General features: G+C 44.2%; 1 protein-coding gene across 1 annotated transcript in view; it reads left to right on the plus strand.

The window, feature by feature from the left end:
• plxnd1 (plexin D1) overlaps window positions 1-24,356 on the plus strand; it is a 61,453-nt gene extending 37,097 nt beyond the window's left edge. The window contains exons 18-36 of the mRNA XM_080031039.1: window positions 182-454; window positions 3,777-3,926; window positions 6,968-7,082; window positions 7,736-7,843; window positions 9,490-9,602; window positions 10,682-10,786; window positions 12,039-12,169; window positions 13,294-13,492; window positions 13,597-13,743; window positions 13,934-14,090; window positions 14,464-14,567; window positions 16,714-16,777; window positions 18,158-18,192; window positions 18,837-18,941; window positions 19,133-19,296; window positions 19,399-19,546; window positions 21,957-22,097; window positions 22,207-22,281; window positions 23,381-24,356. Of these exons, the coding sequence (XP_079887165.1) occupies window positions 182-454; window positions 3,777-3,926; window positions 6,968-7,082; window positions 7,736-7,843; window positions 9,490-9,602; window positions 10,682-10,786; window positions 12,039-12,169; window positions 13,294-13,492; window positions 13,597-13,743; window positions 13,934-14,090; window positions 14,464-14,567; window positions 16,714-16,777; window positions 18,158-18,192; window positions 18,837-18,941; window positions 19,133-19,296; window positions 19,399-19,546; window positions 21,957-22,097; window positions 22,207-22,281; window positions 23,381-23,497 (2,451 nt within the window). The 3' untranslated portion in view covers window positions 23,498-24,356. The remainder of the gene's footprint in view (window positions 1-181; window positions 455-3,776; window positions 3,927-6,967; window positions 7,083-7,735; window positions 7,844-9,489; window positions 9,603-10,681; window positions 10,787-12,038; window positions 12,170-13,293; window positions 13,493-13,596; window positions 13,744-13,933; window positions 14,091-14,463; window positions 14,568-16,713; window positions 16,778-18,157; window positions 18,193-18,836; window positions 18,942-19,132; window positions 19,297-19,398; window positions 19,547-21,956; window positions 22,098-22,206; window positions 22,282-23,380) is intronic.
• The last annotated feature ends 253 nt before the right edge of the window (window positions 24,357-24,609 follow it).

Below are 24,609 nucleotides of genomic sequence, written 5' to 3' on the forward strand. Positions count from 1 at the left end.
ATTAAAATGTATTTCCGAACATGTCAAACTATTATCTTTTAAGGATGTTAAAGATAGTGATGTTTGTAAGTTGATCATGTCATTAGCCATCTGATAGAGGAATGTAAAAATGCATGAAATATATACTATATAATATAATACATATTTTTAAGCTATCTTGTCTTCTTTGGTACCTCTTCAGCGCTGCACAGTGGTGTCCCCCTCCATGATCACCTGTCCGTCCCACGCGTCCAGCCAGTCCCAGCTGACCTCGGTGCAGTTTTACCTGAACGGAGTCCTCTACACTGGAGACAGCCCTTCTTCCTCCTATGACAGCGAGGAAGAGGAAGGGGAGGGAGAGCCTCATAAAGGTCACTTCATGTTGGAGTACATGGAGGACCCTCAGTTCTTCACTGCCAACAAGGAGAAGCTGATAAAGCACCACCCAGGAGAGGCACTGACACTCGTCATCAACGTGAGTGACACTGCTGAGACATGGAAGTGGACATTACTGCTTCAGTGTTATGATGCTTTCCTGATAAGTCAAGCAAGTGCTCCGTTTGAAAATAATGTATTCAGGTCAATGTTGGATGGGTATTGGATGCTGTTTTATTAATTAAATATGCTATATATTGTATGTTTGGTAAAAGCTGTAGTTATAATAGAAAGCCACTACGTTTTATTTTACGTTAAAATAAAACACAACATTATTTTGATCAGCCGAGGTAGGATGGCAAACATGGTAAACATAACCTTCTAAAACATCAGCATTTGTCATTGTGAGCATGTAATGTTATGTCAGCTCAAATAATCCCAGTTCTAGTGTGCCGAAAACGGCTAACAAGGCTGTAAGAACAGTAGGAACGGCAAAGCTTTAGTGATGATAATTTGTGCTTTTGGGTCGAGGTTATGCTCCATTTTCGGATCTACTTACAAAATATCAGGTTCATTATGCTCAGTGGCAAATCCCCTTATGAATCAATTATCTCTTGACTCTGTGTTTTCATCATCAAAGCACAATGTAAAAAAATATTAAGGTTATGATTCAGCTAAATAGCAATTGTGCAATCTATCTGCCAAAATATGAATGTGGGTTCTTATTTTTAATAACTCTTTATGTGTTAAATAAACGGTTATTTCTGTTATTCGCTAATTAAATAGTGTAATTTAATAGTTCAGATTTTTTTTTTAAATGTTGCCGCTATATGACAAGTCTTATAGGATCTCCAAATGAGCATACATGGTCTGGGGACCATGTGTGCCGTACAATGTTCTAACATCTATCCAATAGTTTTCACCACCAACCGACTCTGCCATCCCTAGAGCTACTGCTTAGATGGCTAAAAAATCTGACACAACACTGACCAACCTTAATGTTTAATTACATTTTACTTGGCTCCAAAAAGCACCACTGTTGTTAACTGACTGGCTCCACTGTGAACAGCAGACAAGGCTGAATGTTCCTTTTTTTCATATTTACATGAACCAGAGTTCACATAAAAACACATCAAAGGGCCCCCTATCGCTGAAACATGTGGATTTCTATTGGGGGGGTCGGGGTGTGGTGGCAGCTCAGTGGGAGGTCCCATGTTCCTGTGGCCTGGCTGATCTTAGCACCTGTCTGCATGGATTCATCACCCTAAGGAGCCACTAGCTGTAACACCTTGCGACATGCACATGCTAACAGCACAGACGGGGAAGTTTGAATATGATCCAGCTTCCTCTGCTATGTGTTTGTGGCCCCTGAAGGAGTGGCTGCCTCGGCCCGTCTACATGGGCGACTTGTCTGTTGTTTCCTGTTTCCTGTTTTTTAATTTTTTTTTAAAGGAAGGTGGATCAAGGGGGGAGATAGAATGAGTTGAATAGGGAGTTTGTGAGTCAGCCAAAACCTATATTAAGGACATGATCTGGAATGTGGGTGGGTTTTGTTTGCTTTCATCCTGTTTTGGCCTTTAAAAGCCATTGTTTTGGTCCAATAAATACGGAAGTGTTGAGTTGGATATGTAGGTTATACATTATATGTAACAGTATATACGCAAATATTTTATGTATGATGAAGTGTGCTGTTTTTGTCTGTATATGTGCATAATGAATGTGCATTCCTTGTGTGTGTGTGTGTGTGTGTGTGTGTGTGTGTGTGTGTGTGTGTGTGTGTGTGTGTGTGTGTGTGTGTGTGTGTGTGTGTGTGTGTGTGTGTGTTATGTCTGTGTGTTAGGAAGCATTTGTTGACAGAGACCCAGGGGGTGGCATCCTGCAGTAGGGACAGGACAGGGCCCTAAGGGTGTAATCAAAGCAAGGAAGCACACTGGGGATAAACACACAGGCACACGCTTCCTCACTTGTCATCCCTATATTAAAGGGAAATTGCAGTTTCATGCAAATAGGGTCCTATTTTTGGAGTTTTGGCCATGATTCCTGTATACTAATAATAACAATGTCACATATCAAGATAATTGCCAGAGATTTAGGAATTTGGTGACAATGCTAAAAAGAAAAAAAGAAAAAAAAGAAAGTGGTGATCATACAAATTTTAAACAAGCCCCCATGTCAGCCAAACATATTTATAAGGGAAAAAGTGGGTCCTGGTAAAATTGGTAAAACTATTACCCAATAAAAACTGTTCGAAATATCTATCACAATTCACATGACTGACTTCCTGGCTCTGTTTTACCTCTGAGTAAAGTGCTTTAGATGTGGAGCTTTACCGCTGCCTTGTTTACAACTTATTTGATTGGTTGTCCGCTCATGTTTCTTGAGGCAGCGATGTTACACTTATCTCAGCAGCCACTTTGGGGAGAACAGTGATGGCTTAACCCCAACAAAATTCCAACCCAAAATTCTCCTCCAAGACCAATCTGAGTGCCCTTTGAAAAAGAAATGTAGTAAACATACCGCTATATCTTATAGCCTTAAGTTCTCTACTGAAAAGGCCTGCTAAGTAGTAATATGTTGCTCTAGACGTTGATTGGGTATTACAGTGATTTGGTATTGGAGGTATCCAGGAGGTTTTGGGATTTCAGAGCTAAAGAAAAAAGGGTCAAATCTAAGGAGCAGAGGCCGAGATATCCCATTGTTTCTGTTACAAGCTCCAGAAACACTGGATCCTACATTCCCCATTGTGCATCTTAATAACATCTTTCATTAAAACCCTCCCTGCCTGGTAAATGTTACGTTTCAAACTCCATGCTCCGTAGGCTGTCTGATATAAAGTCTGCCGACCCAATCTGAGATAAACCTGATGACGTCACTGTGAAATGATTGGGGTGATTTTTTTTTCTCAGCGTTTTAGAAAAGCTCTCTCGGGAGCCACCGAAGAACTGTTTTGTTGTGTGTGTGTGGTGGAGTGGCTTTTTAATTAAACATAGCAGTGAGAGGCGGGGTTTGGATTAACACAGGACAGAGTTGGATTGATAAAAAAGGGGCTTATTCCAAACGGGCTCCTGTGAAGGCCATGAGAATGTTATTTTGGACAGAGGCAGGGATGACTGTCAGAGGGTTTGTTTGTAGAAACTTGCTGGCCATGTGGGAGAAAGCAGCGGGAATGTTTGCTGCTTTAAGCTGAACTATAGCCCAAAACTGGATGGGTTTTCTGCTGGCTTCCTCTGTGACAGCTGTCTGACGGGCCTGCTGCACCTCGGTTGCTATGTCTGCGTGTGTATATTTTAATGTTCCTTCCTATGCATCTGCACGTATGTGTGTGTTAAAGCAGCTGTGGATCTTTATGAATGTTATCTGTGCCTGTTGGAACCAGGCCCCCCTCTGATCAGCTGTTTTTGTTCTCTTTTTTTGGGGCGCAGAAAGGGCCGAGCGATCTGGAACTGGTGCCGGAGGAATACTCAGTGATGATTGGCTCCTATCCCTGTAACATCAGCTTCCATAACGACCAGCTGTTCCACTGCACCATCAACGGACTGCTGAAGTCCAACGACGGAGAGCTGCCTGTCACTGTGAGTGTGCTAGGCATGTGAAACGCTGTAGTAAAAAAAATACCCATTCAACCTGGTGTTGAAAATATTGCTGATAAATACAGGATTTAACCGATTTACTCAAGCTAAAACATTAATTCAAAATCCAGACCATCTGTGATATTCATTCAAACATATTTAATCTGCACAGGTCCGTGCACAGTAAGTGATACAATTTCTTTCTCTCTCTCTCCATGAATTATGAATGGTTGGTTTGTAGTCTCTAAGCATGCCAACTGTGAATCAGCAGTTAGTGAGGGTGGCGAGCCGTCACTCTGTGCCACAAAGCCACAGCAGTAGAACAGTTAAATGTTGACCATTTTCCCTTTATCTTTTCAATCCTTTATCGACCTGTCTTTCACCACCTACACAATCACCTCTAGAACAACACAGACACTATCTGCCTGGCGAGCAAGACCCAAGTGTTCTTACTCAGAGACCATCTCGCTCATCGCCCGTGTTTTTGTTTTGTCTCTGAGTTCTCTCCGTGTCAATTTAAGGTCTTAATCAAAACGTGGTGGAGTCCTGTGCAGTTCTGATAAAACCCGACACACTCTCTCCTCTATCCGCGCTTCCCCATCTGTCAGTGCCCGCACTGGTCTCCTTTGATTGGGCTTTATTAAGAGGGGGGCGGGAGGGAGCATTCATCTATATTTAAATATGAGGCAGACTGAGAGTGGTTTGCAGAAATAGCTCAGAAACATACGTTGGTCCTTGTCTCTCTGGTCGGTTGAGTTGTAACCTAACTGTTTCCCCCACTTTGACACAGAAATAGAATGGAAAGGAGATTTCTTATTTATCACCATCTCTCTCTCTCTCTCTCTCTCTCTCTCTCTCTCTCTCTCTCTCTCTCTCTCTCTCTCTCTCTCTCTCTTTCTCTTTCTCTCTCTGTCTGTCTCTGTCTCTCTCTCCCTCTGTGGATACCTGTGGTCTCTCTCACTCTGATGCACACCAACCCCTGTCCTTCTCTCAGGATGTCTGAGGATAAACAGGCAATTAGCGAAGACATAAAGGCAGGGCAAGGGTCAAATGAGATGTCATAACACAATTGGGTGGGCTCCCTGCACATGAGCAGTGAGGATGATTAGTGTGCGAGTTCGACAGCGGCATAAACATGTAAAAAAAAAATCCATTGTGTCGGGCCATTTGAATAAATGCATACGTGCTGGGCTGTTGCATAGCTTATGGCCGTTTGCGTTTCCTAACTGACTTTTCGGCAGAAGATCTATTTTTACATGCCTGTGTTGTGCTTGGCTCTGAAGTGGAGCTGAGCTGCACAAGTGGATATGGGGGAAGCAGTGTGTTTTTATTTGTAGCCAGAGCGAAACAGGAACATGGAACAATGGCATTTTTCTCCTCCATTACACACCAGACCTGGCTGTTGCAGTCTCTGGAAGCAAGCTGGCCTTCTCTGGCTGGTGTGTGTAATTAAAAGCTATAGGGCCAGAGAGATAGAGAGAGAGAGAGAGAGAGAGAGAGAGAGAGAGAAATAGACGAGGGGACTGAGAAAAGAAGGAGAAAGCCGTGGTGAGCCAGTTTCCCCCTCGGAGTGAGACGAGTGTAAGAGGGATTTGGTTTGAGGATGGGAGGCTTTTTAATCCGAGGCTCTTTCTTATGTAGTGTGTTCAGATTGGGGAAGGAAAGGGAAAGATGTGAGTGCATGGGGCCGCAGAGACCCTGCTGACTAATCAGAAAGCAGAAGTGAAAGTCCTTTTTCTTGTCACATCTGGGTTAGTCTGAACCGGGTGACTCCTCCAGCTCGTTGCAGCCAGAGACCATTTTTAAAAATCCTACCAATGTGTAGTTTTTTTTCTGTGTCTGCACCTGTGTCCGTGAGAGTAGTGATGTGTCGGTGCATCTGTGCATCTGTGCAGGCACTTGTGTTCCCATTTAGAACTGACTTTGTTACACTGTATGAAATTTCTATGCCGTGTTACAAAGAAAATACTTAATTCACCCATCACCTCCGCTCATTACTGCTGCTTTGTCTGTCTTTGTCCTTGACACTCTTTCTCAATGTCACGTTTGCTGTATTGGCTGATCATAAATTAGTACTGTATTGCCATTTCAGATTAACATGGATGACATGGTATAATGCTAATATGTTAGGAAAACAGTATAACATAGGATTATATCTGACTACATCCAGTGTCCAGGGAGGTTTTTGAACACATCACAGGGGAAAAAAAGTCCCTGCCTTTATTTCCTCTCACTTGGACTTCTGTTATTCTCTTTGGGTGCTCAAGTTATTGCTTGTCTCCAGCTTATTAAGACAATTAGGGAAAACGGATCACATCACTCCCATTCTTGCAGCCCTGCGCAGCTTCATACTAGATGTGAAAATGTCTCAACAGAAGGATTTTATAATTGGTGTATTTTACATGGATTACATATCTTTATTATGTATGATTTTTTTCTCCAAATCTTCAATATAGGACATGAGGTCATGGAATACAGTAGAAAAAAAGCCATTGAATGCAAATGTTTCCTATTAGGCACACATTTTAATTTATTGTCACTGGCCAATGAACCAAGGTGAATTTTAGTTCATAATTGTGTTATGTTTATGTTCAGGTATACTACTATTGGCTTTAGGTAGAGTATACTCTCTCTCAAGAACATATAGTACGTTATTTGAGTAGTGAGTATAAGTGAGTTGTATGGCTCTCTAGTGAAGTCTTGCAGTTGGATGATTATAAAAGACTTGAATTTTTTTTAAGGGAGCCTTTGTTGTACATTTTATTTATAGTTCAAAATACTTGAAAGAAGTTTCAATACAAGTTTTTTATGATATTTCTTTTCTTGACAAATTTCACCATTTCAATGGTGTATTTGGTGTCTGTGGGGGCACTACACAAACAACTACTACTGTGGCAAAAGAAAAACAAATCAAATGAAAGAACATACAGTATAAGACATGATGAAATGTACTTTCGTTACAAAATAAAACATAAGAGGAGGCAGGCTTTGAAGTAGCTCAAACCTCTTTCATGTTTTGTTTCTTGTTCTCTCTCTCTCTCTAGGTGCAAGTGGGGAACTTTCATCACACCATCGCCAAAGTGCAGCTCGGCAGCAGCGAGCTGGCTATTGTGGTGTCCATTGTGGTGTGCTGCGTGCTTCTGCTGCTGTGCACTGTGGGTAAGTTGTGTACACACGCTTACCGGTCAGATTGTAGAATAGTGCCCGCTGTAGCGATGGATGCTCCAGATGTGGAACAGATAAAAGGAATTCAGGGGTCACAGTTTCCCGCACTTGCTTCAATCCCTCTTCACTACCAGAAGAACAAAGCTTGTGTGTGTGTGTGTGTATGTGTGTGCGTGTGTGTGTGTTAGTGCTCTCTTGTGTAATCTCTGTGCAAGTGCGTGTACAGAGCAGGTGTAGGGGTAAAAATGGGGTGCGGATTTGTGTGGATTTTCACGCACAGCCCTCCTGTGAAGCTGTTCCCAGAGGTTCACAGAACCCTTGCTTTCTAGTTCGACATGTGTGCATGACATCGCTGTTGAAATTCTATGAATGGATTTTCCAATCACAAACATGAATTTCTGCGAATTTTTTTAAGTGTTTTAACAGTTAAGTACATTGCATGCAATACATCTTTCCCAGGCTCGTAGGCTTTTAGACACATTTCTGATTGTATTCTTTATGTTCCAATGTAATGAGATCTGTCATGGCGTGATAACAGTCTTTCGATGCATTTTTTCTCTCTCTCTCTCTCTCTCTCTCTCTCTCTCTCTCTCTCTCTCTCTCTCTCTCTCTCTCTCTCTCTCTCTCTCTCTCACACACACACACAGCTCTTGTAGTGTACTGCACAAAGAGCCGAAGGGCAGAGCGCTACTGGCAGAAAACTCTACTCCAAATGGAGGAGATGGAGTCCCAGATCAGAGAGGAGATCCGCAAAGGTTTGTTTCCTCATGAGCACCACACGTGCACAAACACACACACACAGACACACACACACAAACACGAACATGCAAACATAAACAAAACTCCTCTACTGTCCACGCTCTGCTATCAGAGTTGTTTGGACCTTAACTTATGATTTGCATCAAGTGATATGAAAAAATAGCCAGAAGGAAGAAAATATTGACCACTATGTTTATGTGTTTTTCTGTTTGTGCACATCCAGTTGTATGAGTGCAAAATGTGTTTGTGTGCATTTTTTTCTAGGCTAAAGTAGGAGGGAGTTACAACAGTTGACAGATTTGTGCCTAGTAAGCATGAGTCATAAAACACAGTGTCTTGACAAATGATCAGTCACATGCAAGACACACTTAGTGGCCACATCGTCTCTTCTGTGTCTACCCTATAGGAACCATGTGTATGTGTGTGTGTGTGTGTGTGTAGGTGTGTGCGTGTGTCTAGGGCATTAAAGCGAAGCCGTGTGAAGGCCACTCCACGTCTGAGCGTCCAGATTTATGGCGTAGAGATAGCGGGGGACGGATAGAGAAAGAAGAAGTGTAGGGAGGAAGAGATAGGAGCGGGAGAGTGGAGGCCGGCGGGTTCGGGGGAGAAGCAGAAGCGTGGGAGGAGGAGGAGGAGAGGTTATTTAGTCAGGAGGACACGGATAGATTTGTGGCCAAGTTCGGGGTGAGCGTGCACAAAGCGACGGATAGTTCTGCCGAGACGAAAGATGTGATAAAAGCAGAAGAATGGGGAGTGAAGGGAGATGGGGAGTTGATATAGTGCAGGTTATAGGTACAGAAAGGGTTTTTGGTATTTTTTTTGTGAAGCGGAAGGGAGAGGTTTGGTATTCGGGCCTTCTGCATCTAATCAGGAGTAGTTGGTGTGAATTGACTGGCGGTATTTTATGAACAGGAGGATAAATAACCCATAGGAGTGATGAAATATGTTTCAAATTCCCCTCAGGCCTAGTATTCACTGGCTCGCTACACAAACGTAATCTGGAGGAGCTGGCATTGTAACCCAAATACGTCCCTCATCCCGCGACCGGAAGGGCCTCTCCATAAAGGGGTCTCCAGCGTCTCATTAGAGGAGACTATTATCCTCTCCTAGAACAAGCTATACAATAAAACATTTAAAAAAAAGTGTCCACAATGTTAGCATGTGGACTCAAGTCAGTGTCTGGACATGCTGATTCTGTTTGTAGACCTCAGCACGCACACATGTTTTGGATGAGGGCCCCCAGACTATATTTGGATGCAGTGATTATTGTTTTGTAAATATTTGCCCCGCATGCCGTGCACGCTGGACTGCACACCAATCTAGCACAAAGAGAGGGAGAGAGAAAAGAGCCAGAGGGAAAAAAAGATGAGAGGGAGGACATATTCAGTATTCAATCAGAACATGACACGATAAACTAAAACATCTCTGATCTGAAGTTTCTTCCAATGAAATCAGCCAGATTCTGACAGATCCCATGGCAGTCTGGGAGAGTTTGAAGAGGTTATTGCATCAGCCGGTGAACAGATTTCTGTCTCATTCTGCTTAGCAATGGGTGAATCGTGAGATAGCCAGAAACAGGACTGTGGTTTAAAAAAATAAAAATAAAAAATTGGAGCTCATTGTGTTTGTTTGTCCTATACAGGCTTTGCAGAGCTGCAGACGGACATGACCGACCTGACCAAGGAGCTGAATCGCAGCCAGGGCATCCCCTTTTTGGAGTACAAGCAGTTTGTCACGCGCACGTTCTTCCCCAAGGTGAGAAAACCCATTTCTCCCACCACCGCTATCTGATTTCGACTGGCACACTGACAATGGCATTTTTCTCAATGGGGTTTTTAAATTATTTTTTCTTCCCCTACGTGTGTCCTATTTCACATTTCCCACTGCTTCTAATATGCAGGATGAAAATTCACCTTGGAGAACTTTTTAAACATACAGCAGACGTCTAGCAGAAGTGTGTAGCTCAGTTCGACACCATGTGGTGTGTGTTAATGTGTTCGCTATAGGTAAGCGCTTTTTTCTGATGCGTGATCCACTCTGAAGGTAGACTGCTGTTCTATCTGCTGCTGGCTGTTTTTTTACAACGATACAGACTGACACAACTCAGCAGGCTTTAGTCTCCTCCCGACCACAGGCATGCACTTTCAAGGAGACAGAACAATGGTGGGCGGGCACTGAGACAATGGAACTTTCCCCCTGATTTCTCAAATACACACTCCCCACTAGTCTGCTCACACACCCACACACACTGTTTTGCAAGTGTACATGCTCTTGCGCAAGGGCAGCCCCTTGCCGGTGCGTTGCTGTGGACACTGGACAGTGTTTTCTGTTGTGAAGGAAGCGAGTGGGGAGAGTGTTGAAAGGCTCCGTGGAGGGAAACATAAATTCAAGTGTTGCTGCTTCACTGTCGTCTCTCCGTAGTTTGTCCAACGCTCTACTCACCACGGCCCCCTTTATGCTCTTGTGTTTCCACAAGATATTCTGCTACTCTTACATTACGCACAGGCACATAAGAGTGTCATACAAGCCAAATGTAACTCACCCAAAATGACGGACGGCGTTAAAAGGCTCTCGATGGGGTTTGCCTCTAAAGGCTGATGAAGGCTCATCACGTTTCGTGTCACAGTGTCATGTTTCCTTTTCATGGTCAGTCAGGGCCTGCTCAGAGCTTTGTGGAGAAAAATTCTACCCCATTTTGGTCCAGGCTGCAAATTTACCACCAGGGTCCCAAGGCCAGCTCTTTATTTTTTTCCCGTTCTATCCCGTCTTCCTGTGTCTATGACTATAGTTGACTTTGTATTTCAGTTTTCTGTGTGTGCGTATTTGTGTTTCAGATGTGTTCCGATTACGAGAAGAGCCTGGTCGTGCCCGCCTATGAGAATGATGCCTTGGGCCCTCGAGCACTGCCAGAGACGCACCCGCTGCTGCAGGACTGGAAGGTGAGGGGGTTACACCATGATGCTTAGGTTAGGTGGTGCTTTGTCCCTCTTGCCAGAATCCCTTGATTTCTGTGCTTTTTCACTCCCTTTCCCCTCCCAACTGGGTCACACCGAGGCTGTTTAAAGTCTCACAGTGGTGTTGTTGCTGATGAAAAGTAAAGAAAAGCAACATGCATTTTTATGTTTGTGAGCCTAGTTTGTGTGTGTGTGTGTGTGTGTGTGTGTGTGTGTGTGTGTGTGTGTGTGTGTGTGTGTGTGTGTGTGTGTGTGTGTGTGTGTGTGTGTGTGTGTGTGTGTGTGTGTGTGTGTAAACTCATGTGTTTGTGCGATTTTGCATGCCCTTGTGTGTGCACATATGAATACGAACGCATGTCATTCAGTGGTTTCGAGTGAGTGAAAAAACTAAAAATGCTCAGCTTGTCAAAAAGCAGTTGATGGCAGGTTGTTGACACGCTTCCCACTGGCTCTTGAGCAACTGAACAGCGTATGCTTTTCATCGAAATCCATCTCTAGTGTGTGTGTGTGTGTGTGTGTGTGTGTGTGTGTGTGTGTGTGTGTGTGTGTGCGCTTAATGGAGGGGCGGACGGGAGTGAGAGTAATAAAGAGAGAGTGGGAGAGGGAGCGTGCACTTTCACACTCCTCTGTGCGAAAGTGAAAGCGCATGCACGTGGGGGAAGAGTAGAAAGTAACGATTGCAGCGCTATAGTTTTGGGTCGGCAGCCGGGGGCGGGGGGGAAGGCCTGTCTAAACGTGATGAAGTGCCTCGGATCCACATCGTCTTCCCAGGAAGTGTTTTCCAGGTCACAGCAAATAAATCTCGCAGGCGGGCATTCATCTTAATGGATACCCCTGTTCTCCTTCTGTCAGGGCTGCGAAAACCACACCATATGGCTGGGGTCCAGAGGGAAGACTTCATCACAATGCTGCTTAGTCGCACACACCCAAAGATAGGCCAGACTCATTAAGTCGACTCGGCACATTTTCGGGAGACAATCACACACAGTCAGGGACCAGCGAGCGGGGAGATACTGTAGTGAGAACCCAAGGAAAGGAGGTGTTGGAAGAAGGAGAAGAAGAAGAAGATGAAGAAGGAAGAGCTGTGTTGGATAAAGATTATGTGTTGTTCACTGGGTCACTCGAGACAATAGGCAGTGAATTAGATTAGGGAGGGGGCGCAGCAGGTGTGTAATGCAGTTTCAGGTGAAATCAAGCACCGAAAATAACCGTTTCATTCCCAACTCCTTTCCTCTAGGGCAGCGACACAACCAAGCCCAACGTAGAGGAGGGCATCACTATGTTCTCCACCCTCCTCAATAACAAGCACTTCCTGATCACGTTCGTCCATGCCCTGGAACAGCAGAAGGACTTTGCCGTGCGAGACAGGTAAAAAAAAAAAAAACGCATCAACATGATTAGATCAGTAGAATTTACAGCTTGTCCTGATTTAATTTGCATCATACCCCGAGCAACCATGGAAAATAAAATATGTAATAAGATGTTAATTCAATTCTGTTGTCATTTGCGCAGCCATCTTTCATCTCCAGAGAGCATTTGTGACCATATTTCAGCTCATCGTTTTGGTTTTTAAGGCCCACAAATGTAGAATTGGAGTTGGTGCTCTGTTCTCGTCAATCTTGTCAGTTGCTGGCAGCTGTTCCTCTGCAATAAGCATCTGCCCAGGTCCAAAAGAGGCAAACTGTTAGTGGCTAGGTGTTGAAAGTAGTGGAACAAATGCTTAAAACCGATAAATATTTCTCAGGAGAGAAACCAAAACAAAGAATTAACCAAAATATCAATTGATCAGTTTTTTTATCATATATATTTCGAACCCATTTCAATACAATAGAATCACAAACATCCTCATCAAAAAAACAACCAAATGAGTTTTGTCTTTTTTTTATATAGCACATTAGTATTTTATGTACAATGCATTGCATGGAACCATGAAACTATAAGCTGCATCAATTTTTCCAGTTGTTCCCACGAGTGCTACTCTTTCTTCTCAGCCCAAAAATATCTTGACCCGTCTAAAAAAAGTGGTTTGCTTTAGCTTTTAAAATACTCCAAAGTCATTTATCAGTGGAGCTTGTTTTGGTCCTGATGGTCCTGAAAACCCCGCCAGTCATTGTTGGGAATCTTGAGAACATTTTCCAGCGGCGAGACCACATCCCTGTCCAAGCTCAGCGTCAGCACTTAACTGACTGATGTTGCCCCCTCTCTCCTGGATTAAAAGGGGCTTTGTTCGGGAAATCCCCCCGCACCTCTGGACTTACTCACCCAGACACTCCCTGCATTAGATCAGCCCTTGTATTTGGCTCTGCAGTCACAGGTGCTGTGTGTGGGGAGGATGAAACCTTGTTGTTTGCGTCTGTAATCCAGTTATTTTAAAATCTCCACTGACCACACACACACACACACACACACCGACTGGGGCATGTTTTTGCAAGAGCATGTTTTTGCTCATCTGTCTCCTCTTATAATTCGTTTTTCCCCATCCCCTTTTAAAGATGCAGCCTGGCGTCTCTGCTCACCATCGCCCTTCACGGTAAGCTGGAGTACTACACCAGTATCATGAAAGATCTGCTGGTGGACCTGATAGACGCTTCGGCTTCCAAGAACCCCAAACTGATGCTGCGCCGCACGGAGTCCGTGGTGGAGAAAATGCTGACCAACTGGATGTCCATCTGCATGTACAGCTACCTCAAGGTGAGGATCCAAAAACAGAAGAAAAATGTATGAGGAAAGGCTTGATTAAAAAGAATGACCACAGCTACTGATTTCTAACTCTACCTCTCTGCCACTTTCTCTAGGAAACGGTGGGCGAGCCTTTCTTCCTACTGCTGTGCGCAATCAAGCAGCAGATCAACAAGGGCTCCACTGACGCCATCACGGGGAAAGCCCGCTACACCCTAAACGAGGAGTGGTTGCTCCGCGAGAATGTTGAGGCCAGGCCACAGGTTTGATACCACAAACACACACACACACACACACACACCCTCAACTTGTCCTCAGTTTTTGCCTTTTTTAGACCTCAGAGATCAACGTTAAACATACAAGTTCCAGAAAGTTTCAGAAAGTTGTGCTGAAATAAAAGAAAAATGCACATTTAGGTAATGACGTGTGTTTCTCTTTGTTTGTCTTTCGCAGAACATGAACGTGTCCTTCCAGGGCTGTGGCATGGACTCGCTGTCTGTCAGGGTCATGCATACAGACACAATCTACCAGGTGAAGGAAAAAATCCTGGAGGCCTTTTATAAAAACCTGCCATTCTCCCAGTGGCCTCGAGCAGAGGATGTGGACCTGGGTAAGAAGAACATTTCCTCTGATTATTTTCCCCTCCGTTACCCCTCCCAGATATATAGTAATCTCCTTTGCAAAAGGTCAATTCCTCTCATGAAGCCCAACTAACCCGAGGCCCGCAATATAATAAATGACAGAATGCATCGAGGAGAGTGTACAGTCATAATCACAAAGAGTTATTGCTTTCAAAAGCTGCGGAGCCTGCAGAGCTGATTTGATTAATGGCCCAAGAATATTTCCACAGGTCGTGACACAGAGAGTTAGAGAGCACGGCTGCCCTCTGTCTCGCATAGTCTTTTCCAAATTTAGGAGGAAATTGTCTAATATCGCCCTCCTCCTGTCTCCTCTCTCTCTCCCCTGCTTTCACTGTCCATCAGAGTGGTTCGACTCTGGCAGCAACAGCAAGCTTCTGCAAGACCTGGATAACTCCTCATTGATGGAGGATGGCAGGAAGAAACTCAACACAGTCTTCCATTACCAGGTGTGTGCATGTGCATGTGCTTGTGTGTGTGTGTGTGTGTGTGTGTGTGTGTGTGTGTGTGTGTGTGTGTGTGTGTGTGTGTGTGTGTGTGTGTGTGTGTGTGTGTGTGTGTGTGCGCGCGTGCATGTGAGACCACTGTGGCGGTGTTGTCATGTTGTACCTGTGTTTCCCTGATATTGTAACAGGAACAGCGGGGGTGTTGAAGGTGAGAACCCCTTATACATGGTGTCACTGGCTGTCCATGGGTGGGAGGATACTCTGTGGCTCTGTGTGGTCCAACACAATGAGGAGTGGGTGCTTCTATGTGTGGCCGTCTGCTCTCGTATGATTCTTTATCTACAGTCTACAGTATATTGTCCAATCTAGTATAGCTTGAGCATGCTGTATACAGTGTGTTGTTATTACAATAGTTAAGGAATATTTTTTTAAATAAAACTATTTGTGAGTCATTATGAAAACATAAATTAGTTATGTTCATCAATTAAACACTAATCAAGATTTTATTAATCAACTTAGTTTAACATAGTCTGCTTGGAAAAATAATTTGTGTCTAATGTGTTTTCATCCACACAAATGAAATGACCCACCTGATTAAGAATTCTTAAAATTATTAAGTCATTGAAAACCCCAGAAAATCATGAATATGCAAATATTTTACAAATCTTTTTTGGAGAAAGGGCACCCACACACTGAACAGACGCTCCCAAAAAAAAGACGATTTATAATATAAAGTATAATTATCACGTGGCATTTTGTTTTCATTTTGTTATATGAATACGCCAATCACATTGTAATAGTACTTAATAAATCCATTTTGTAATTAATTGCCTTTTCTGCCTACTCACCTGATATCCTATCGGGACGCTCATACTACACTACATTGAAGCTTGAATGCATGGGAAAACAAACTCTGTACATACGTCATTCTGCACAGTGAAGGTCAAACATTCAAGTGAAGTGACAATTAGAAAAACACATTACTGTGTGGATTTATATGTTGAAGTAACAGTTAAAGACTAAGTCATTAATATGTGCACATTTATTAGCCAGGTTTGACACCAAAAATGTGGATGAGTACTTGTAATTGCGTTACAAAATCCCTCGTTGTTTTGCTAGGATTGTTTTAGCTTCGGTGTTTGGAAAGATATATGGAGTTTGACACTGGGAGGTTGTTTTCACATTCCTCCACTGTAAGGTTGCTCTGTGTTCACTCTAAATCATAGCTCAACATGTTTACATATGATCATGATACACAAGTGTGTTATTGAAACTTTAAGCCTCCAGTGAATGTAGACTGAGAATGGACTTTTCAGTGCAGTAGGAAACATTTTGTATCCAACATTTATACTTTCATCAATCATGAATTATTATTATTAATAATAACATTAATAAAAATAATAAAAATAATAATAATAATAATAATAATAATAATAATAATAATAATAATAATAATAATAATAATAATAATAATAATAATAATAATAAAAATAAAAATTGTAATAATACTAATAATATGCATTCTCATTCATTATTACAAACACAATTATCACAGTACAAATTATTTTTAAACTACACTATAATGTAGGAAATTAAATAGTTACTAATTAATTTGCGATAAATCTATTGTAAACAATAGAATAATGAAGACGTTTTCCTCCTTTATTCCTTTTTCTATACAAAAAAAAACTAAACAAGAAATACGCTTCTACATGTGTTTTCTTATGTCTAAGTTCATTTGTGCGCAAGTAAACAGTCGTTGGGTGATCCTCGACCTTTGGCCCTTTACCTGTACTTGTTAAGTGCTCTGTTTAGTTTTTGCTGAGCCGTGGGGACGGAGCTGTGAAAGGCAGCGAGCTTCAGCGTGTGCGCTAACAGGTTTCGGGTTCACTTGCAAAGCTGCTCAATCCATTTCACCACGGGTTGACTTTAATGAGCCCAGCCAGGCTCCCGCAGACTTGCCACCGCTCTGGATGCTCACAAGACCCACACACTCGCAAACATATGCACCTCTCAACACCACGCTCCCCTGGAGGGCATTGCTTAATGACGCTGCTTTGGTGCACCCCAGCTAACCTCTGACCCTGTGCCCTCTCTCCTCTCTCCTCCCTCCCTCCCTTCCTCCCTCTCTCCTTCTCTCCCTGCATAGATCCCAGAGGGGGCATCACTGGCTCTGAGCATGAAAGACAAGAAAGAAATCACCCTGGGGCGAGGTATGTCACCTTCAAACACACACACACACACACCACCGCCTGTCGCTTTGTCACACACACTCACCCACACTTGGATAAATACACGCCCCTCTCACTCCATCACAGGAAGCGGGGCGCATGCTTAGTTGATCGCGAGAACACGATACACTTATGTAAACATGCACGAAAACCACACACCCTCCTGTCCCCACAGAGACACACTTGCACCTAATAAATCACAACACTTTCTTCTCTGCTGCTTGAGTTATGCTAGCTCTTCATTCAGAGCGTTCTCCGGTGTTATAGATGTATGCCATCAGCAGGAAATGTCAGCTTGTGGGAAAAACTGCGACACATGTTGTCCCGTTTTTTTCAAGCCTCCACTCGGAATAATACAACAAATCTGCCTGATGACAGATGAGTTTACATGCAGCCTTTAATGGGCTTGTCCGTTTATTGTCTTCAGTCCACCTTGCATAATCAGTACCAGACCAGAGCTCAGTTCTGCTCAGGCTCTGTCCATCAAAGCCTCTCCTTTCATTCATACCGGGCCAAAAATAGGCTTATGTGAATCAAACCTGGCTCCGGCTTCAAAGGGTCGGTGGGTGTTATGAGCCTGTAGTGCTCCCTGGCTAATATAAAACACCGCCCTGCCTGCCTGTGATCAGGGTTGAGGGTCTGGACAGAGGCCCGCTGGGCAGTAGCATACCTGGCAGGGCAGGCTGTAATGAGAACACACTCACTGTGCTGTGTGTGTGTGTGTGTGTGTGTGTGTGTGTGTGTGTGTGTGTGTGTGTGTGTGTGTGTGTGTGTGTGTGTGTGTGTGTGTGTGTGTGTGTGTGTGTGTGTGTGTGAGCGGATCTGCACAAATTCCTTTGTTTTTCACTGGTCTCTTCAATCATTTACTGTATTTGTTTGTCTTTGTGTCTACTTCGAGTGTGTATTTGGACAGGCATCTACATGTGTAGTTGTGTATACTTTCACGTTCATGCATTTGTATGAGTGCTGTTTTTTTGTTTAGATCTATATATAAACCAGCAAGATTTAATGCTCTTTCCCCAGCGTTGGCCGAGCATTACCATCTCATTACACCGGCTCCAGAACCAATCACAGAGTCTGTGTGTCTGTCTGGCCTAATCTCTCTCTTTTCTCTCTCCTTTCACTCGTAATCTTTCTCTTTCATTCCCTCAGACAGCTCCCCTCCCCTTTCTGCCCACCGTCTACCTTAATCACTTTCTCCTCTCGCATGTACTCTATCTCCCTTGCACTCCTGTCAATCTTGTTTTTTTTCTTACTCCCTCCTTTACTGTCACACTCTTCTGTTCTCCCTCGTCCCGTTTCCCTTTATTCTCTCAGGTCTACACCTTGCTGATTGCATATTGTTTTTCTTTTTCTCCTTAGTTAAAGATCTGGATACGGAGAAGTATATACACTTGGTGAGTAACTAATCAGCACATTCCCTATAAGTGCATGCGCTCAGAGTTTATTACCAGAGCTTTTCCTGTGTGTGCCACTGTTAGTCAGCCCAGAGCGGGCCTGACGACGGAGAGAATGGGGGTGAACGGAGGTGAAAAGGAAAGCTGCTGAGAGGACATGACAGCACTAATGCCGCCTAAGCCCTTTTATAAACGTCAGCCAAGATATGGGCCCTTTTGACTTTAGAATAATGAGTTCCTTGGAACACAATTTGCCGGGTGAATAGTTAGTTTTACAGGACGATGCCGCAGTCCTTACTTAACACACGTAGGTGGATTTTAACTGCTTTGGGTTTTTTTTTCTCCACTCCCCTATTTAGACCTGTATGAGCAAGTTATAGAGACATGATTTTATGCGCCACTACCAGACAAAAACATGAGAGTTTCCCAACTCCCATCAACCTTCCTCATTTCTGCGGATAATGTAGTGCTTTCAAAATACCCCGATGTGGTCTCTGGATCATGTGTCTAATGCAAGAAACAGAAAAATTCCCCTCTGACAGCTGAGACAGTGGAGCATTCATTTAGCTGCTCACAGGGGGGGCGGTGGTTATTACTTAAACCTGTGTGAGTGCTGCGTTGACCTTTGGCCTCTGATTTTCCAGGTCTCACCTCATGATGAGCAAATGGAGAACAAAAGGTCACACAGGCAAAGCCACCGCAAGAAGGTCCTGCCTGAAATCTACCTGACCCGCCTGCTGTCCACCAAGGTGAACACAAGGAACCAAGACACTGTCAACACTGCAAATACACTTAAGCTGCAGCTTGATATCGATGTCATCTTTCTATTTCTCTTTGCTGTAACCCGTATTAACCTCAGGAGCCGTCTAGAAATTCACACATCCCATGAAACCAGATCTCTGCCTATACATGAGACGCTTTCCCCCCTTCTCCTCCACAGGGAACTCTTCAGAAGTTCTTGGATGACCTCTTTCAAGCCATCCTCAGCATCCCCCCGGACCGCCCCCCTTTTGCTATCAAATACTTCTTTGACTTCTTGGAGGAGCAGGCTGACAAACGGGGCATCACAGACCCAGACACCCTGCACATCTGGAAAACCAACAGGTAGACGATCATAGTCCCCCCCCCTCCTTTCCCCTCACCTCTCTGACACCTAGCTGTGCAGGTGCAAGGTGTTCAAAGCTTATCTCTGTCCTCTCTGTGCAGTTTACCTCTGCGTTTCTGGGTGAACATCCTGAAGAACCCTCAGTTTGTGTTTGACATTGAGAAGACGGACCACATGGACGCCTGTCTGTCTGTCATCGCCCAGGCCTTCATAGACGCCTGCTCCGTTTCTGACCTGCAGCTTGGCAAGGTGAGATTATCATTCTGTCTATCTATCTATCTATCTATCTATCTATCTATCTATCTATCTATCTATCTATCTATCTATCTATCTATCTATCTATCTATCTATCTATCTATCTATCTATCTATCTATCTATCTATCTATCTATCTATCTATCTATCTATCTATCTATCTATCTATCACACTGAAAAAAATAAAAATGTGTGTCATGTTAGGATTTGACTGATTCCAAGAATTCGGATAACCAATTTTGACGCACGTGCCCCTTTCACCTCTTGCAGTATCTTTGCATCCTATCTCTCCTTCTACGTTTCTCTAGGGAGTCTGGCCTCGCAATTTTAAAGCCTCTGATCTAGCACACTGTACTGGTGTATCATATATCTACCCCATTACTGATTAATTACCTGATTAATAATCAATTTAGATCAGGTTTTATCATGTTATAAATCTTGTACATCCATTTTATCTGTCCATCTGTTTATGTATGTATCACACACACACACACACACACACACACACACACACACACACACACACACACACACACACACACACACACACACACACACACACACACACACACACACCTCATGAGACCCCTGTAAACCTTTATCCCTAAGACTTCAGACTGTCAGCTCCATGTACCTCTCCTCATGTTATTTCAGCCGAGTAGGCTGATCCAAGGTCACGAGCACCAAGGATCTCTTTTGGGGCTGTGCAGGAGTGTGTGTATGTCTGTATGTGTGTCTGTCTGCCTGTCTGTGTGTGTGCTTGCATGTCAATGTCCTCGCTGCTCACAAATCCGTCTCATCCCTCAGACACCGTGACCCTGAGCACGCTCTGCTTCCTGTCTCTCTCTGACTGGCTTCCTCCCTGGAGGGAGCCGAGGACTCATCAAATAATGCTCCTCTCACAGAGAAACAGTCTGATTTATATACTCCAGTTTACTGCCAAAGAGCCACTTCACTCACGACAGCAATATTCATACGTACAGGCGGGCAGGTACATACAAAGACATCTGTAAAACCTTGAGCGATGAGAGATTTTTCCCACAGAGTTTGTCTGCAGCCTCATTAACATGACAAATCTGTCTGTGCACATATTGTTGACTCAACGGTTTCAAGGATATGGCCAATGTTTTATCCCCCTGTAGATCAAGGTACCCTGTAGACTGGCATGACACATTTTACATTTTCCTGGAGTGTTTATAGTGGCTTGTTTTGTGCATTGCGTGTGAGTGTGAGTGTGTGTGTGATGGCCTCGGGACCGGCAGTGAAGGGTACAAGGTCTGGATTAGCGGGATCATAGCAGGGGTGAGAGAGACGGGGTAGGAAACCAAGCAACGCTCTCTGTTTCCACGGAAACCCTCTTATCTGGCGTGATGCACTCATGGAGGGCCTTGGGGTCACATGGGGGTTACCGGGCAGATGGGCGACCAGCAGGAAGTGACCTTGTAGACAGGAAGAGAGAGGGTTCCCTATCAGGGGGGCGACTGTGGCCGCAGCCTTTTTTTTATTCCGCCAGCACTATCAACACACACTAACGCGCGCACACACACTAACAAGCACATACAGTATTAGGTGACACAAATAACTCATGACACGCGGAAATATTAAGGTGCGCTGTAAGCACATTCACTGATGCTGAAAGCTGAGGCTGCCCGTCTCTTTCACTCACTCTTTTTTTCCCTCTGTCCTACTTTCTCCCTGTCCGTTTCTCTCGCTCGCTCACACACACATACACATACGCACGCAGCTCACAAAGACCTACACACGCTGGCTCGCAACAGTAGCCACCACTAAAATGCGAGAATGCACACAACCTCTTAGCCTCGCTACTTTTCTTTTTCCTCGCTTGAATAAGCGTCAGTGCGAGAGCCTGGAGTTACAGTGCAGAGAGTGGCACAGAGGTACAGTACGAAGGAGCATTGTTTGGACTGGAATGTTCCTTCTCTGGCTCTGGAGTTTTCTGAGTGTCCTTTTGTGCGGAAAGGAAACGGTTCTTTAGGCTTGTTTGAAAATGGGTCATCGATAAATAACGTACAGTATAATTGAACAAGACCTTAATAGGAGATTAGCACCTGAATGTCGACATCAGTGTTATTCACATACCTCTTCATTGAAGAGGAGGTCCAGTAAAATGGTTGATAAAAGTTTGGAGTTATGCTATGAATGGAGCCTCGTGGTTGGTCAGGAATACACAAGATATGTTTTATAGTCACATGTTTTGCATTCCCTCCCGTTGTTCATGTTCATCAAGTGTTGTGTATCCCAGGCTCTGCCAGGAGAGTATGTGGGTGAGAAACAGCATCACATGAGTAGAGAGCCACACTGCCAAACTACGTTCATATTGCTGCAATAAGTGGGTAAAAAATATGTGTTTTTCTATAGTTTTTTTGTTTTCTTTTGCTTTTCAGGACTCCCCTACCAACAAGTTGCTTTATGCCAAGGAAATCCCGGAGTACAAGAAGAGAGTGCAGTGCTACTACAAGCAGATCCAGGACATGGCACCTCTGAGCGAGCAGGAGATGAATGCTCACCTGGCCGAGGAGTCACGGGTGAGCCGAGTGTTCAGAAAGTGGCCTTTGTGATGATAGCCATCATTACATGCAAGTTGTATTGTGAAATTACACCTTACAAAACTGTTGTCTGTCATCCACCCTGTAGAAATACCGAAATGAATTCAACACCAACCTGGCCTTGACGGAAATCTACGCATATGCCAAGAAATACAGACACCAGGTGAGAGAAAAATAATCGTACACACTACTTCTCTTTCTTTCTGATCTCAGATCTGGATTAGATTAGCTCGGTTACATGTTTAAACTGGCCCCCTTCAGCAGCAGCAGCAGCAGCACCTCAGTCAACCCCCTTTAGCCGGTTTCAAGTTTCACAGACGGGTATCAGAGCGTGACGTAGCCTATCAGCGTGGACGATCATGCACACGTTGAGAGATGTAACAAACTGTAAACAACCTCATCATAACCTGTCTCTCAACGGCTTGCTGAAATACCCCTCAAATAGTTGCGCAACGTAAAATGTTTCTCTCTGTGCAATCAGTTGAACTATCTTTCCTGACAGCAGCCACCATTTAATGTCCTATCCTCCCTCCTTGTCCAACCCCGCATGAACCTTTCACTTTAAGCAAACAAAGTGCTGTTTACCTTCTCCACCAACCCCTATGTGCTTAATGACACTGTTAAGTTGCTCCTTCAGATTTCCTTTGAACCCTCCTCAAGCCTCTTCTGTCCTCCCCCATGTTTCCCTCACTGCTGTGACTGTTCTCAAGAGAGGCTTAGTCAGCGGTGACTGTGCCTTAATGGAGCACCCTCATGATAATTCCCCATAGCCGCTTTCCTCTTGTCATGCTACTGTACAGACGTGGGCCGGGGGAGGGGGGGGGGGCTTAGACTCTGATTCACAGAGCTTGGTGAATGGCCCCCTGATTGCCTATTCTCTCGCCCCAGTTCAGTTTGCCGTGGTTGCCTGGTATAGCACACTGCCTGCTGCTAAGAGCCCATAAATCCCCACTGACACGGTGACAAACTATTGGGCATGAATAGCAGAGCAGATGTGGCCAAGAGGCAAAGGCTTTTTGTGGCGTGGAGGCATGCGTGGAGAATGGAGAAGCGGCAGAGGCACTTTAGTTGCTCCTCCGCTGCTCTCTCTCTCTCTCTCTGTCTCTCTCTCTCGCTCTCTCTCTCATTGAACTTTCCTTGTCCGGGCAGGTGGCGGATTTCTCTCTCTTTCGAACTCCTAAGCAGATAGATGCATGAACGAACGCTCGAAAGCAACTGAAAAGTCACCTTTTAATTGTGTTTTTTCTTTTTCTTTTCTGAAGGTGGTGAGCGCTCTGGAGGCCAACCCCACCGCACGTCGCACTCAGCTGCACCACAAGTTCGAGCAGGTCATTGCCCTTGTGGAGGACAACATCTACGAGTGCTGCAGCGAAGCCTGAACCCTGCCAGTGTCTTTTTTTGCTACGACGAGCCATCTCTCTCTATCTCCTGCTGACAGCTGCCTTCCTCCTCCCTTCATAGCACGGGCAATGTCGGCCACTAAGGAGTTATAGCCTTCATAAAAAGTGTCATTATTGTCCCCGCAGACTGTAAGTGGCTAAAGCGAAGGACTTAAAACTGCCTCTCACGCGTCATACATATGCGGGGTGGTTCCTCCTGCCGAAATCTGGGAATGACAAGCAAGTTTGCCAGTCTGGCCCAGCTATGCTTTAGAAGGAAGGTGTAGGAGCTTCGAGATGAGGCTTTTTTTTCTGGATGTCTTTACAGTCACTGGGACCTACAGTAAGCCCTGGTGGCAAAATCTTAAAACGCACTGAACCCTTTTCTTAAGGGAACGAGCCAATGATGCACTGTACTGTATTATAATGTCCATAGCAATATTTATAGATGTGTTATAATGCTTTTAAGTGACCTGGTCCTGGATGAGTAAAAGGACGGCGATACACTCCTCCCATCTCCTAAAGCCTGCAATGTTCTCAGGTGTGACTGGCGAAGACGGCTCTGAACGCCCCCCCCCCCCTCCCCCCCATGTGCTTTGCGGGTTTGATGATGGGTTGAGGAGGAGTGGAGAGACGAATATAAATGACTGAGATTCATGAAATCAGATGTAATGCAGTTCACTGGGAAGAGCTGCATTCGTATAGAAGGGTCGATCAGTTTGCCTGTAAACAAATGAATTTGATGTTGATTCAGACCAATTTAAGAGGGAAATTTACATTTATGTGAGAAAAAAAAGTGAGCTCAATATAATCTGAGGAGAGACTGTATTTGTGATGCCAAATGACTTGTCAGAGTTTGTGAAATAAATTACAGTATTTAGGATTTTAACGTGTCCAATGATGACCTTGTTTGCTGTGCTACGTCTCAAAGTGCTTCATTTCTAAACGCATTATGGCACAGCATATTTTAACAGCATTTGAAAACCATTACAATCTGGCCCGACAACCCAAACGCCCGCAGAACACGCATCTGGAACTCCTCAGTAAAACCTTGTAAAAGTTCTCAAGAAAGAGCGAGACGGAGGAAATTCATGCTTTTTTTCCATTTTTTT

This window comes from Ammodytes marinus (genome assembly GCF_949987685.1).
Source record: "Ammodytes marinus genome assembly, chromosome: 7".
Lineage (NCBI taxonomy): Eukaryota > Metazoa > Chordata > Actinopteri > Uranoscopiformes > Ammodytidae > Ammodytes > Ammodytes marinus.